Genomic DNA, 16058 nt, shown 5'->3' with positions numbered 1-16058 from the left:
TCATGAACAATGAAAGCTATGATCTGAAAGAATGCTACATTAGAAATAGCTAACTTCATGGTTCAGAAATGGCCGACAATGAACCCTTGAACTGCTATACTCTTTTTATTTTATAGTTCACTAAAGTTTTCACCATTTTTGTTTTCGCAAAGAAAAATAGGTTCACCTCCCAAGCACCCAATGGGTTAACTACCACCAACCACCTGCCCGCATTAATTGAGTAGGACATGTGACAATATAGTTTGGAAAGTTGTCTGTTCTCTATGCATTTGGAAGTGCAGTTGGTGTGTCCACACAGGTGATGCCAGGATTGAGAAGTAAAGCACCATGGGTGGTCTCATATGCACAGAGCCTGAATGCACAGCCTCATGAAGAGGTTTGTGAAACCATGCCATGGCAGCTGTGGATCTAAAAACTTTACAATGTCCTTTCAATAAATAGCTCTGTACATCACAAAAGCATACCAGGGAGAAAATATGCATGCACTAATCATTATACCTAAACAAGACATGCCATTTTTATGATGCAAAGGGAAGCAACATCTGGCTGAGACTAAGGGTGAAGTCAGGTGAAATATTTGTACGTGTGGTAGAAATGGGTTTTGACACCCAGGCACACCATTCCAAGGCACTTAAAGGCACATCTACCAAGGAACATCTACCTTCACCCAGGATGGTTAAAATGAGATAGTTAACATTATGGGTACCTGAACTCTGGCTTCTGGCAAATTGGTACACATGGCCAACCTTTCCCTCATCACCACATCTGGATAGTGAGTCTTCTGGAAAGTTTTCTCCAGGGCTTCTAGCTGCTGGGCTGTGAAAGCTGTGCGGCTTCTCCTCTGTTTGCGGTGCTGGGAGCCATAACGGGCCTCCAAAATGATGTCTTGAAACGTACAGCCGTTGGAGGACAAGAGAAGTGGCCAATTTAATTAGTGTAATTTGTGTGCATCATATAAAGAAAAGCATTTGGGCAGCTAACAAAGTAGCTTAAATAAATGGGGAGGTTTCTAGTGTACATCTTGAGGTAGCTTTAGATAGGCCTCTCCATGTGGTTGGACCTCATGAGATGGTAGGTTCTGGGGGGCCACAGGTTCCCCATCCCTGATCTACATAAATAGCAGCCAAACTCTGAGTGTTCTCTAGCTGCTTTTTGTTTTTATTGTATTCAACTGAAGAAACTGAGGCCTAAAGAAGTGATATGACTGTCCTCCAGAGATGCTTCCATTGGTCAGTATTTCAACCTTCAGAACACTGCTGGACTCCAACTCCCATCAGCCCTAGCCAGTATGACCAATGATGAAGGCCACTGGGAGCTGTAATCCAGTAACTCTGACATCAGAACATATGAAGAGCCTGGTGGATCAGGCCAATGGCCCATCTAGGTCAGTATCCTGTTCTCACAGGGACTGAACAGTTGTCTGTGGGAAACCAGCAAGCAGGATTTGAGCTCAAGAGCACTCTCCCTCTGGTGGTTTCTGACTTTTTGAGCATCTGTAGAAGATAATCATCTCCTTCTGACCATGGAAGGCTTTTAATTCATTGGAGGGATCCCACTGGTGGAGATGGGGGAGAGGTGATGTATGTCAATACCATCCTCCCTCATTCTTCCACATTCTTCCAGAGTGTGTCAGAGGTGACACGGGGCTGCAGGGGGAGGGAGAAGTTGCAAAGTCACCTTCTCCACCTGCCATTTGGAAGCTCCTATAGGCAAGAGCAAAATCCAAATACAGTGTATTGGAATTTAAAAGGACAGATTGCTGTACAGCCGTATGTTTTAGTGAGAGTAGCTTGACACAATTTCTAAATTTGGTATAGCACCTTTATATATTTATTGGATTCTATATGCAACTTTGTGGAAAATAAGTGCATGAAGCAAAATATTAAAATTCCAATTTGCTTATCTTAACTTTTGCTCACTATTCTGGAGGCTTCACATAAAGTCCAGGACATTTTGCACAACTGAGCTGCTATTGCATTTCCTTGGATTTGTGCTCATCTTCAGGGATTTTAAAAATTACCAGTCCTTTGGTCTTCTCAAAATCCAGCTGTCATTTCAGCCGTGTCCCAGTAATAATCCTGTACACTATCCCAATGCAAAGACAAGATCCATAAGTTGTTCTTACCAGCCAGTCTCTCTGCCAGCGTCAGGGCATGCACAGATGGCCTGTAGTCTGGGGCATGCTGAGCTTGCTGTGCTGCCTGTTGGTGAAGATTATACATGGCACTCAGAGAATTCATGGCATGAAGAGAATAGCCATTCACTCCATAGTGCTGCATGGTGACATAAGACCTGTAGCAATAGAGAGGAGGAGGAGGAGGAGGAGAAGGAGAAGGCTGTTAGTGCAACTAATGCAAAGTCAACCTTTGATGTGAAACCATCAATTATGTAGATGGAAATTTAATTCCATATGGAAATCCATCAGGTTTACTTTTCTCAAGTTCAAGGTATGTACACTTCAGCTTTAATCCCTGTTCAACCATACCTTGGACCAGTTGTGATCTCGTAGCCTAATCTAGCTCACAGGGTCATGGGGTGTAGCCGAAGTGCATGTGGACCTACCAGTGTATCCAAAGAACCATCCTCCCTGACACTGGCATTACTGCTTACCTGGGATGGGACTGAGGATGAGTGGCAGTGAGGATGGGTCCATGCAGGTGCAGCAGTCAGAGTACCAGATTGACAGTGCACAGATGTGGCCCCTACCTTGCTGCTGCCCCACTTTGCCTCCTTCCAGGTTAGCCACAGCGATGCTGGTGACCATAATATGGTTTTATCTAGGTGTCCAGCTGGTTATCAAAAAAAAGCAACTGATCTTGTGAAGTTTTAATTTTTTTTTTTTACACCTGCATTCCCCTCCCCTCATTGTTGTGACATTCGGCTTTGACAAATGCATGAACAGAAGTGGACTGAACTAATGTAAACCTCTGGAAGTACATCAGGCTGCTGGGAGAGAAAGTTGCCTTTCCCTCAGTGTTTTCACCAGAAGGGAGAATGGCATATTTCATTTCTAACCAGTCATCTTTCAAACATAGGAAAATGGCTTGCCTCTAGCCTTAGAAATCTCATTATTCTTTGAATCCTGGCTCTCACAATTTTCTTCCCAACAATTTGGGCCTTTCCACATTGGGGGAAAAGGGGCAGTTCTCTGTTATTCAAGGTGGACCCTCAACCATGGTCCTCCCGCAAGTCCCTTTACAGTGATAATGGCACAATATCCCATTTGCACATAACACAAGCATTCTGGTGAACTGTGCTATGGTTTGCCCTTTTATTTTATTTTCTCCTATAGATGCTAAGTACCCAAATCTTATTCCCAGTATGGTATTTTGTAACATTGCCTGTTGACAAGCCTGTACTTCTTGTATCAGAAAGTGTGTGCATGTGTATGCCTGCAAAATGAATGAACACTTTTTGATAAAACTTTAACAACAAAGCTGGTTACACAGGCACTCTAGGAGAGAGAGAATCTTAAATATTCCATGGAATACTGACTATCTATGTACCATAGCCACCAACATAATTTACTGACGAAATAAAACAGATATTCCAGCAACTCCAAATCAGTGTGCAGGCAGTGAAGCAGTACAGTGGTACCTCTGGTTACGTACTTAATTTGTTCCGGAGATCTGTTCTTAACCTGAAACTGTTCTTAACCTGAAGCACCACTTTAGCTAATGGGACCTCCCACTGCCGCTGCGCCGCCAGAGCATGATTTCTGTTCTTATCCTGAAGCAAAGGTCTTAAGCTGAAGCATTATTTCTGGGTTAGTGGAGTATGTAACCTGAAGCGTATGTAACCAGAGGTACCACTGTATATATAATTCCCATGGAAATCAGGCACATGCAGAATAAATTTTAGCACATAATAGTGATAAGCGGTTACATGTATATTTAATCCAAACATCCATGGGAGAAGGACGAAGTACAAGCAAGTGAAGCTCTCAGGAGACAAAATGCAGGGCCAGCCCCACTATTGGGCAGAATGAGGCCATTGCTTCAGGTGGCAGATGCTGAAGGGTGGGGAGAGGGAAGAGCTTTGTGTGCTACTTGCCCTGTATCTTCCCTCAAGTGTAGTGGAGGATGCTATCCCTTTGCCAGTGCTGAAGTAAGTAAGATTCAAATGCCACCATAGTCGGTTTTGATACATGGAATGAGGAAAGGCACCCTCTTGTCCTTTGCCTCAGGCAGAAAAAAATGTTTTGGCCTAGCCTGGACAAGATGAAAGTTTATCACAAACATATGCCTCCAACTGTGTGTGATAACAATGAAATTAAAACATGAGGCTCCTTCAGCAGGACGTGAGCTCTCTAATAGTTTCCTAGCCGCCAATTTTAAGCAAATATCAAATCAAGGGAATTTTGTTCTGGGTGCAAATCCAACTCAGAATGTCCATCGCTGTAGTTTGTTTGTGAAAATATTTCCATCTAGCATTTGCAAACAAGTAGACGTATCAGGTGGCTATAAATAACTTGGTTTCAAAGAATGTGGGGAAACCACCTGATTCCTTATGCTCCATCTCAAGCTTAGCTAAAGGAATGCAGGCTCTGGTCTGGTCAGAGCCTGGATGGGAGACTGCCCATGAAACACACTCATGCAAGCCACCCTGAGTTGCGTGATAGATGAAGTGCACTACCTAATGAAATAAAATGAATTATTTGGGCAGAGGCAGATTTAGGGCAGGGTGACCAGTACCGCCACACTGGGCACCGAGCCTAGAGGGTGTCACAGGGTGTTGCAGTTATGTATAGTGAATTGAGCAGAACAGAAGGTGGTAGGTGGGGGAGTGCTAGATTTTGGGCTCACACAGGGTGCAGCTGAAATTTGAAAGACCCAAGTCTGCCCCTGACAAGGGTGTGGCACAAATCCACATATGCTGATCAGAGATAACAAAATCTTACAGTAAGCATCTTTGGGGAATGATGGAAGAAACAGTGGTGTGAAACCCCAGCTGAATGTAAAAAGGCAAGATTAACAACAACAGCAAAACTCAAGGGTATGGGAAAGGGTAGTCAACACAAAGCAAATACACTGAAAGCAAAGCTAATTGAACCCACACAAACTATTGACTGTTTGGGTGTTCATACCCAGGAAGAGAGTGACCTGCCACTAGAAAGTTACAAGGAAAAAAAGCCTTTGGATTACTAGAAGACAGTGTAGATTTATTCATTAGAACTTGCCAAACCAAATCTGTATTTTTGTTGCTGGAACAGGAGGAATGCAGCTGATAGAACATGACTTAAAATAGGTAGCTAAGTAATTTCGGAGTACAAAATTTGTTAGTTATGAAGAAATATTTATGAGTGGAACAGGTTGCATAAGAAATTACATTTGAGATTTTAAGGAAGGGACTGAACAAATGCTCATTTTTCCCAGGATGATTTAAGTCTGGGAAACTTGGCTCTTGAAGGTCTGAACTAGAAAATCCACGAGACTGGCACAAAAATACACACAAAAATCTATTCCTGACAAATAGGCTGTGATGGAAACATAATACTGTAAATCAAAAAATCTCTCCATACATCTACCCAATTTGGCTTTATAACTAGTGTAGTTCCTGCTTTTAATAGCATCTCTGTGGAGAAGAGTACTAAAATCTTCCTGTTATCTCTAACCTGAATTTAAGAATGAACAACTTCTTAGATCCATTCTTTGTAGGCTCACAGAATCACAGTTAACTTCCCATTTGCCTCCCTGCATGCTCCAAATAGAATAAATTAAATATTTAAAAGACACTATGCAGCAATTTTCTTTTGTAAATGGTGGAGGCCATTTGTCAAGCTGCAGCAGTGTTTTGCAAGCTGTCGAATTGTGCTTACATTGGTTAAAATAATCTTTATATTTCATTAAGCAACCAAATAAGCTGATCTTCCCCACTGGCTGTATAGATGGCTTTAATTTTCAAAATCTGCAAATGCATCTTTTATGTCGTTCAGTGGCTGGAGGGCATTGGTAATGCTGCAGCCAATTGGAGAATAAACAGCAGAGTTTGATTAGGTGGTATATTATATAAATTAACACTGTGCAGTGAAAAGAGCATATCTTAAGTTGTCCTTACTACAATGGGGGATTGAACTTTCACCTCTCCTATTAATAATGGTTGCAGCTCCCATAATGCTCTTTGATGCAGATTTGAAGAGGGTGAGAATTAGAGGGAAGTTTGAGAAAGCAAAGTTAATAGGAAACGGAAGCATCTGCAATTGATGCAAGTGAGATTAGCCTCAATACTGTGATGTTAAATGGCAGCACCAGGAGCTGAATCCAAAAATTCAAGAACAAAACCGTCCCTTTTTTCTACTAAGACCTGTACACTTCACTAGGAGTTTGCACTGTGAAAAATCACTTCCTGCCAATATTTGACAACCTGATTTGCTGTCCTTGATCATGAATATCAGACTCTAAAAAGGAATCAAATTTTTGCAATAAAAATCAAACTCCTCTGAACAGTTAGTTGCTGTTGTTGCTTTTTTAGTGCAGACATTTAGGCTCATTTTCATATGCTCTTGACAAAATTTGTATGATAGTCCTGTTGCAGTGTCATCTCTGATTCACCAATACAGGTTCTTATGGACATTAACCAAGGAAAACGACCAAAATCAAGCAACTGAAACGACAGAATTGCTCCAATCATATCCTCCCAGCTTTGGTAGGAAGCTAGTTGAACTGTAGCACCGAATGAATCAAGGAAAGGTTCTCAAGAGGATAAAACATGAACCCGACGTCATCAAAGCGTTTCTATGCCCATTCCTGGGAGTTTTTTTTATCCATTGCCCTATAGGAAATGGTTCTTATCCATCTTTTATTGTTGTTTGCAGCATTTTAAATAGAGAGTCATCAGGTTAATAAACATACCAATTTTACTTCACCTCTCATATTACATCTTCATTATAATTTCTGCAGCCTTCTTCTGAAGCATTTCCACTTGGAATACTTCCTGCTCTGGCCTCAAGCCAATGCAGAACAGAACTGAGTTCTTACTTCAGAAATTACTGCTGGATAATATTGAACAGGACTGGGCCCAGGAGTGATCCCTATGAGATCCTCCAGTGGTTAGCATTGATCAGTCAATTACTCATTGCTCTTCACTCATTTTGCTATCCTTTCTGTAGTTTTTGCATCTGCCTTGTTCTGCTCGCCAGGTTTTAGATCTCTGCTGATCCAAAACCTGAAGCCATGCTAAAGCCATTGGTTTGCATCCTAAGATACATTAGGTTAAGGAAGTTAATGGGAAGATTTCCTCTCCCCTCTTCCACCTGCAGCCACCTGCAACCCTACAAAAAGCCCTTCAGGGTGGTGGGGGGTGTCAAACTAAACCCTGCGCCTGCTGTTTCTTTGTCTTTATCTTCCTTTGATGTGCAGCATCCTTTCTGGTGCTCCCATGCTAGGGGCAATTAAAACTGTGTACCTTATTTCCCTGGTATGGTGCCAAGAGCTCCCCTCTATCCTGGAGCTGGTGCCGACTCCAGTCAGTGAAAACATTCATGTTCAAAGTCTTGTACAAATAAAAGAGCTTCTCTTGATTTAGGGAGTATATTTTTCAAGCAGTGCTCTTTTGCTACATCAGAAAACAGTCCACAAGTGGAAAAGGCCTTCCTCTGGAACCAGGCCTGTGTGTTGTTGACATTGTTTGTATTCACCAGTAGTCCGTCCATGTTTTCTTTTGCATAAGTCTCCAGTATGATATTCAGATCGTTGAAACCACAAAGTTTGGCACATGCACCCAAAAGCCCAGTTGAGTACACATAACCCACATTGCAAACTTCTTCCAGTTCAGACACGCAACACTCCCAATCTAACCTTTCCACAAACTCCTGCATGCCACACCATCCTCCCGTCTCACGTGTGTGCCATACCACCAATTCTGATAAATTCCTTTGTGATTCACATTGTGCGCAGCTAGGGAGCTGCATCCCTGCACTTGCCACCAGACTAGAGGTATTATTTAGGAAGTGGCCAACTCTTCCCCTCCTTTCCATTTTTGAGAGAGCACGATTATTCCTCAGTATGCTTATATAAAGCCAATTATTATGAAGTACAAAACCCAACCTTTCAGATAGAGGGCGCCTTCAAATAGAGAACTCTCCGTAGATGGCATGCTAAGGTTTCACTGCTCACTGGACCTCCATCTGGCTGAGTCACTGCAGCATAGTAGAATGGAGAGCAGGAGGGACACGGCAGCAATGAGGGTTGGCTCAGCTGGGGCACTTGCAGCACACTCCCCTCCCCTGTGTGCCCCTTCCCCTCTCTCTCGGCCACAGGTGAACAGAGGTCAAGTGTGCAGCTCTGCCCCAGCATGCCCTCCACTGCTGCCTCTAACAGCCCTTCATATAGACAACTGTTCTCTGTATACTGGCCCTCTTATAACACATAATCCCACCTCTTGTGTGTGCCCAACTCCCCTTCTACCACCATGGCCACTGTTCTCCATGCTACCCAACTGCTTCCAATTGTGTCTCAGCCTCCACCAACACATCTCCTGGACTCCTTCTGGAATTCCACAGGCTCCCCACCCATATCATAGGACAACAACAACAACTACAGTTCCTATTACCCTTGTGCCTTATGGTGATGGAAGTTCTGGAGATGGATACCTAACCTTTTTTTTTTTTTAAGGGGGTGCAAATTCTGCAGGGAGCTCCCAACTCCTTTTGTCGTTTGACTAGAATAGGGTTTTTATGCCAAGCTATCAAAACAGCAGTAGCAGTCAAAGTCCACTCACCTATGGATCGGATTTGGCCCGTGAATTTCAGGTTGCTGACCACAGTGTAGGTACCTCTGGTAGCATCTCGCCATGCTCTCTTCTTTGCATTTGCCTTCCTTAACTACATTGTCTAATATTTGTCAGGAGGGTAGGTAGGCATGAATTCTACTTCACAGCAAAGCATGAATCCTAATCCCCAACATGAGCACTATATAAACACCTGTTTCCTCTTAATGTATTATTCCATCCACCTTTATGAGAAAAACATATTCCGTCCAGGGATGGCTGCAGTACATAACAATGTAGTGACAGTCCCTTACATATCTAGGAGGGCTCTAAATAAATGATTTCTGCAAGATGTTTCCCCTCATTTCCTCCCTGTATTTCTTGAACCTTCCAGGTCCAAAGGCTCCAAAATTCCCATAAAAATAAATGAATTCTGAGCCCTAAATCAATGTTGTTGTTCCTGAGAGGACACTTGAAATCTATGGAAACATTCCCTTTTTATAATTGATGGGGATATAAACGAAATGCTGCAACTTTCTCTCAGATTCATCCAAAAAGCTGTTGACTCTCTATGTACAATAAATCAGGGTTCAAAAGATTTCCTTTAAAAGATCTAAATAAAGTTGAAATGAAAAACAAAGGCACCAGGATACTTAACCTGCAATGGATTTAAGCCTATGTATGTATGTATGTATGTATGTATGTATGTATGTATGAAAACTGTATATCTCAGTAGATTTGAATTCTAAACTCTCCAACATAAATGAGCTTTAAATGAAACTATCACCATAATCCATGTCTACTGAGAAGGAAATCCCATTGATACCAGTGGGGTTGAATCTCAGGAAACTGGTATGGGATTGTAACCATTGACAGAAAAATATGTACAGAATTTTGCTAACATTGTATTCTAATCTTTTGCTGATATTTTATTCTAATGGCTTTGGTTGGATTTTTTTCAGGAAAGAGTGTTTCATAAGGGTGTTTTTTTTAGCATTTCATAAGATTGTCGTTTCAATTTGACAACTTCTAAGGCAACAAGGATTTATTGCTACTGTTCTTTTGCCGAAGTGTCATTTTTCAGTCCTAATGTATAGTCTGCATTAAGAACATTTCTGCTTGGGCCAGTGCAAATGCTTACAAAAAGCTTCTGTTAAAAGTAGTGAACGCCATTCTCTGGTTACACTGCAATATCATCAGCACATTGTCAGTGTTTTAATTTCTTAAATGAGAAGGGGGGCCACCCCTCAAACCTGCTTCCTAGTGATGCCCTCTACCCTGGAGGTGATTCTCCTTAAATCTGACTTGTGGAGCTGCATACAGTTGATCGCTGAATGAAACACACTGTATTTGAAAACCATCATGGAACATCAGATTGTTAACAGTGACTGAACATTTCAACGATACTATCATAGTGTTTCATTATCTGATCTAACTTCCAGTCCTTTTTTCATTTTTCAAGGCTTTTAAACTCATTATTTTAAAACTGAATGGGGTAGTAGAAATAGAAAAAAGTATCTCTATTTTCAACTAGGGATGGACAGATCAGTCTATTTCCATTCCATCTCCTTTTGTTGTGTTCATTGATAAGTCTACTCCATCCTGCTTTTACATTAATCTGCATAAAAATCCACATTCAATATACCTGTATATTTAAATATACATCTTTGAACATGCTCCATCACAAGATATGCATATATATATATAGTCTCAACAAATGCACATTTTAAATGCACTTTGATACCTTTTTCTGAACCTAGAACTGCATCACAAAATTTGAAGAAGTGCAAATTCTGAATGGTATCTGTGTTCTGATCCACACATTATTCTGGGGGGATGCAGATCATGTCAGTACTGTGAAGAGTTCCTTAGCCAACCCATGTTAAGCAAACGGGTTCTTGTCTGAAGCCCTGTTGAATGTCGGCACAAATTATCCCACAGGGAGCTACCATTCATGCATATAAAAAGTGCTGTAAGTGATTGCATGTCTGAATTTAGCATGCTACACCTGCAGCCCCCATGCCAGGAGCACAATAGTTCAGTCACACATAAAGGATAATGGTGTATACTTGTGCTGAGCCTATAACCTCCTTGTGGGTTATTATGCAAACAGGTCTGGATGGGCAGTTCAGCACCAGATTTGAACAACAGGGGAATGCAAATATTTATTTATTTATAAAATGAAATAAAGGGAAAAGCATTTCAGAGATAGCAGGCGGTAATACTTGTGGGATGTTGTTGTGCTGCTCTTGGAATTTTTAGTGCTAAATTAGCTTTCCAGTATGCACATATATGATTCAATTTAATTGTTCTCTCAATTTAATTTTTTCTTAGTTTCTCATTTTTTCCAGTCTTAGGTTCGGTTCAGCATATTACTGCACCAGTGTGTGAATTGATGCTTGTTCGTTTCGAAAGACCTCGCAAAATTTCATCAGAATTTAGCGTGCATTTTTCATTATGCTTTTTTGCATGCAATTTTCTCTAACGTGTGCAATTTGTACACTTTTTAAAAAAATAATCTGAGAACTGTATCATAAAATTCAGAGAACTGCAGATTTTGAAAGGTAGGTTTGTGACAATTACCAAACTGAATTTTTACTCGTCTCTAACACACACACACACACACACAAGAATAAGTTTATGTTTTATAAATTTAAAATGTGAGCAGATATATCAAATTTAAAACATATATTCAGAAAAAAAGACACAGACATCGGAGAAACGAGTTGCCCCTTTATTTATCACAATTGTGTGACATCGCATATGGTAGTGAATGAAGCTGCAATCTTATACACATTGACCTAGACAAATGCCGATTTCCAATGCACTTTTAAAGAAGACTCCTGAAACTTCAACTGTGGTGAAAAGAGGATCAAATATACCAACGAAGAGGATCTGTAAACAACTAAATAAATAAAGCCAAAGCAAAATATAGTATGGACATGGAAGTCCCCTAAGGCAGGAGGAATCAGGTCCCTCCCCACTCTTGGGCACGTTTACAAGGTGCCGCCTGTTACACCACAGTAAAGGACTGGAAATAATTATTCCTCCTCACTACAAGAACTTTGGGTATGTGAACATGACAAGTGCACTCTGGTCTTGCAAAGCCTGAAAGGCGCCCCAAAGTAAGGTTACCAGGTTTTTGTTTTTTCAATGAATCCAGGGACACTTTTCAACTTCATTAGTATTGATAGGATTTTGTCAGGGGAGTGATTTGTAAATCCGGGGGCCGTCCCCGGGAAACGGGGACATCTGGTAACCTTACCCCAAAGGGCCTAATGCCAGGGCATCCTAGGGTGACAAAGAGTTCCCTTAACCCAATAATGCCTTGAACATTTTCCTGTCCAGACTAAAAACCAACTAAACAAATAAAAATGCCATTCCAAGAACAGTACTCCCGGCAGTACAGAGTAGGCAAAAAAGAGGATTCCCAAGGCCAGTCAGAGATTCCTCCTCCCCCCCCCAAAAAAAATTCCTACTCAGCCCTGAAACAAGCAACTATTGCATAGAGAGGGTGCTTCAAACTGAAGGATGAAATTCTGCCTTCTTCCTCATCCTGATTGGCCTGACAGCCCACCCGACCCTTTGCCGACTCCTCTCCAGGGCAAAACCATTTTGAGTCTTCTTCTCAGGGGAGCTGAGGTACAGCACATTAGCCCCCACTTAGGGGTGGGAGTGGCACTCCACACAGTGGGACTTGTTGCCAAGTTTGTGCGCATGGGATTATGGTGTGTGTGTTGCTCTCATGCACCTACATGCCACAACGCGGCATGGCAGTTGCAGCGGATGTGCAACCTGTGGGGAGAACTGCATTTCCCAGAGCGACAAAATATAGCATGGTGAGGTCTGGAGAAAAGGTGTGTCTTCGCAACATCAAAAAATGCCACAACCAACTTTAGCCAGGTCCAAGTTCCATTTAAATGAATTCAATGAGTTAGTTACTAACTCAAGCCCCAATTTTTTCAGTGGGACTTAATAAATTTGGAAAAAGTCAACAGACTGCAAAAAAGGGGTGGTAGTAAGAAAAGCAATTTTGATTTCAAAATGGATTTTGGGGGAAGGTAATCAGCAATTTTTTTAAAAAAAAACACATCAGTTTGCAGTTCTTATTTCACATGCTACTGAAGTACTGGAAACTCACATCACTGTGCCTGAATGATCACTTGGACAAGTTTCTCCTGGTCATTTATTTTTAATCATCATCATCATCATCTGTTCAATTCTGCCCATATCTTAAGACAGGCATGCTAATACATGCTTTCTTTGGCTCAGTCTGTATGACAATTTCTGTGAAGGAGAAAAACATGGTTGAAGGGAATGCCATGTGATTACTGCAAAAGCACCCAGCATTGTCACAAGGGAGAAGTGTCAGGATTTCAGTTTGAACTTGTTACCTGATCCCCTTTTCCACACTGCTGGGAGGGGGGGAGAGTTTTTGAAGAACGTTATTTCAAAACCTGATTACCTGAAAGGTATGTGTACTCTCATCCTCCTCTTCCATGTGTCCCTGCCATCTGAAGTGAGGTGGGTTGCAATTGCGGGAGAGGGGCTTCTTGGCAGGGGCAACCTGCTTACAGGACTCTCTCTCCGGGGAGGAAAGTTATTTTTAAAGATGTTTTGATGCCGGTCTCCTTACAAAACTGGGTGGTAGTTTGAGACATGAACACATTTATGCCTGTGTTTAGAACCCCCTCACTAGGCACAGCCAACATGGGAGAGCAGTAATGACAGTGGTGTTACTGCCATTTACTTGGACAGCACAGGGCAGCATCAAGGATGGAGCTGTGTGGGTTCACTGGCAGGAGCACTGAATTGGCTCAGCCAGAGTGCCCACAGTCCCACGGTCACTCCCATCCTGCCCCAATCCCACACTATCCAGGTAAGCATAAGTACTGCCATTGTTGGGAGGGAAGCTTTGCAACATTGCCCTCCCACATTGGCTGTTCCTGTTCCTCACACTCAACATATTTCACATAAAGCATGCATGTAGCCCAGTCCTAGTGCTGAACACATGAACATATTATGGAGGAGTCACATATACGAATCAGGTCACATATAGTCTGGGAATATAGGCTGTCTGTCTAGTCTAGCTAGCCACTAGGCATCTCTCTCTCTCTCTCTCTCTCTAGCAATCCATGCATGTTTCTTTTGTTACCCATGAGCCATAAAATTCTGAAATCTCCTGCTCTTTGATAGCCAGCCTCGTCTTTCTGTCTGTGGGCAATGGAAATTCCATCAGAAAGTGGATTTCAAACAGGCTTCTACAGACATCTATCAGGGATTCTGTAATGAGATATCCAATGGTAGTCTAATTGCTTAGAGAGGCGGTTTCAGTCTGCTGTGTGGTCATAGGCCAATACAGTGTTGCACATGTTCTTGAAGTCATTCTTCGTCTAGATGGGGCAATAGTGAGAACCTAAGCAGTGGCAAGCCAAGGCAGAGCACGCTGCGCAGAACCCCCACAGAGTCTGCAAGCCCCACGTTGCCGTTTTGGGCAGCGCGGAGCCTGCAGGTGCCTGAGCCACTGCGTCACTCCCCTGGAAAGACGTGTGGTTCAGACGCTCTGCAGGCCAGGCCCCGCAGTCCCCCCCCCCTCAGTGATGACACCCAGGGTGGCCTGCACTCCCTCCCTATGCCACCGAGCCTAAGAAGGCTTCGTAATGCCCCACACAAAGTGAGGTTTTTAGAATGTACTCTGCTAGGAACTCCACTTCCATAAGTGATTATACATGGAACAGTTGTTCAGCCAGTGTGTCCCTCTAATGTACATGACAGGAGATTGCTGGACCATCAGGAATGTCACACTGAATCTTTTCCTATATAATCTGGTAATTAATTACAGTGGTACCTCAGGTTAAGAACTTAATTCGTTCTGGAGGTCCGTTCTTAACCTGAAACTGTTCTTAACCTGAAGCACCACTTTAGCTAATGGGGCCTCCCACTGCTGCTGCACCGCCAGAGCACAATTTCTGTTCTTATCCTGAAGCAAAGTTCTTAACCTGAAGCGTTATTTCTGGGTTAGCGGCGTCTGTAACCTGAAGCGTCTGTAACCTGAGGTACCACTGTATTGCATGTCCAGACTCAAATATGTGAGTTCAAACTGGCTGGTATGATGAAAGAATAGAAAGGATCTTTTTTTTTTAAATGAAGGAGAAAATTAAATCATGCAAGGTAAAGAAATCCTTATTGCTCTTTCCCCTTGTCTTCTCTCCTCCTTCTCTTTTTCCCTAGTTAGCCTGTAGATTTGTTGGTGTAAAAAAAGGGGGGATGGAGGAAAAATGGACCCCACAACACAAATGTAATTTGACTTGGGAAATTGAGACTCCCAATCAGAACAGTTAATGAATCAGCAAAAAGTAACATATTTTGTTCTCAGGCTTTGTTTGCTTCTTCTCTTAATTTCCATCAATATGAGGGTCTTCTCTGGCCTTGTGCGTTTAAGCCTATTTTTAGTTCCTATTAACGAGGTGGATATTTGGGGGGAAATATGCAGAATAACAGAGCCTAAGCACATTAATTGAGCGCAAGTTCCATTGATTTGTATTTTTTGCATGTAGTGGTTAGGATCAAAAGACAGGCTAGTCCACATAACATTTTCCGTTTTTAAAATAATAATAATAATTAAGCACTCAATTAAGTAGAAAAGTAATACCCATCAGCAAAGAATTGAAAGCCATAAAATAATTTGACTGCAGCAGTGTGAGACTGCTTGTGCTGTGTATTACACAAAAACAAATGGCATGTTCCTTATGCTTATATACAATAGCCTAATCAGAACTACTGCAAGAACTTGAGATGAAAAAGATAATCTGTTCTGCCAGTATAGACTTGTTTGCTACATACTGTATGACAATTTTGCACAGTTCATTTTTAAAGTGATTGCTTCCTTGTGGTTATGAAACTTTGTGCTTTGCAGGCATCAAAGACACTGAATTGCATATCCAAGGCTCGATTTGCAGTAGCAAAAGTGCTTCTTGCTAGTGCAAGGTTGGTGGGACGCTGTTGGGTTGTAGCCAAAGTCGTGCATGTGTAATTCTACTGGTGCAACCAGCTTCCATAATAACATAATAACACTGGTCCGGGCCAGTGTGTTATCCAATCCAGCATCCTGTTCTAAGAGTGGCCAACTAGATGCATCTGGGAAACCAACAAGTGGTTTCCAGCAACTGGTACTCAGAGGTATTCCTTCCAATAATGGAGGAAGAGCATAGTCACCATGGCTAGCAGCCATTGATTCCATCCCCTTCCTCTCATCTGCTCCAGAAAAGAGGAAGCTCCAGTGCATGTGTGGTGGTCCACTGGGCAGATGGAGCTGTAGGGCAACCCACCATATCCCATACCTTTCTAGAGGT

The 16058-nt window shown here is 42.2% G+C and overlaps 1 protein-coding gene across 2 annotated transcripts in view; it reads right to left on the bottom strand.

Annotated features, from left to right (window-relative positions):
* Positions 1-16058, bottom strand: part of DMBX1 (diencephalon/mesencephalon homeobox 1) — a 32151-nt gene that overhangs the window by 4999 nt on the left and 11094 nt on the right. Inside the window, exons 2-3 of one of the 2 annotated variants that reach the window (XM_033152227.1) lie at positions 2127-2292; positions 707-901 (exon numbers count right to left, since the gene is read on the bottom strand). In XM_033152227.1, coding sequence (XP_033008118.1) covers positions 707-901; positions 2127-2279 — 348 coding nt within the window. In that variant the 5' untranslated portion in view covers positions 2280-2292. Of the gene's footprint in view, positions 1-706; positions 902-2125; positions 2293-16058 lie in introns of both variants that reach the window. The other variant, XM_033152228.1, reaches the window with a different exon arrangement.

The sequence above is a fragment of the Lacerta agilis genome, chromosome 6, assembly GCF_009819535.1.
Source record: "Lacerta agilis isolate rLacAgi1 chromosome 6, rLacAgi1.pri, whole genome shotgun sequence".
Lineage (NCBI taxonomy): Eukaryota > Metazoa > Chordata > Lepidosauria > Squamata > Lacertidae > Lacerta > Lacerta agilis.
Note: the sequence above shows the minus strand (reverse complement) of the source record. Positions and strands in the feature narration are given on the sequence as shown.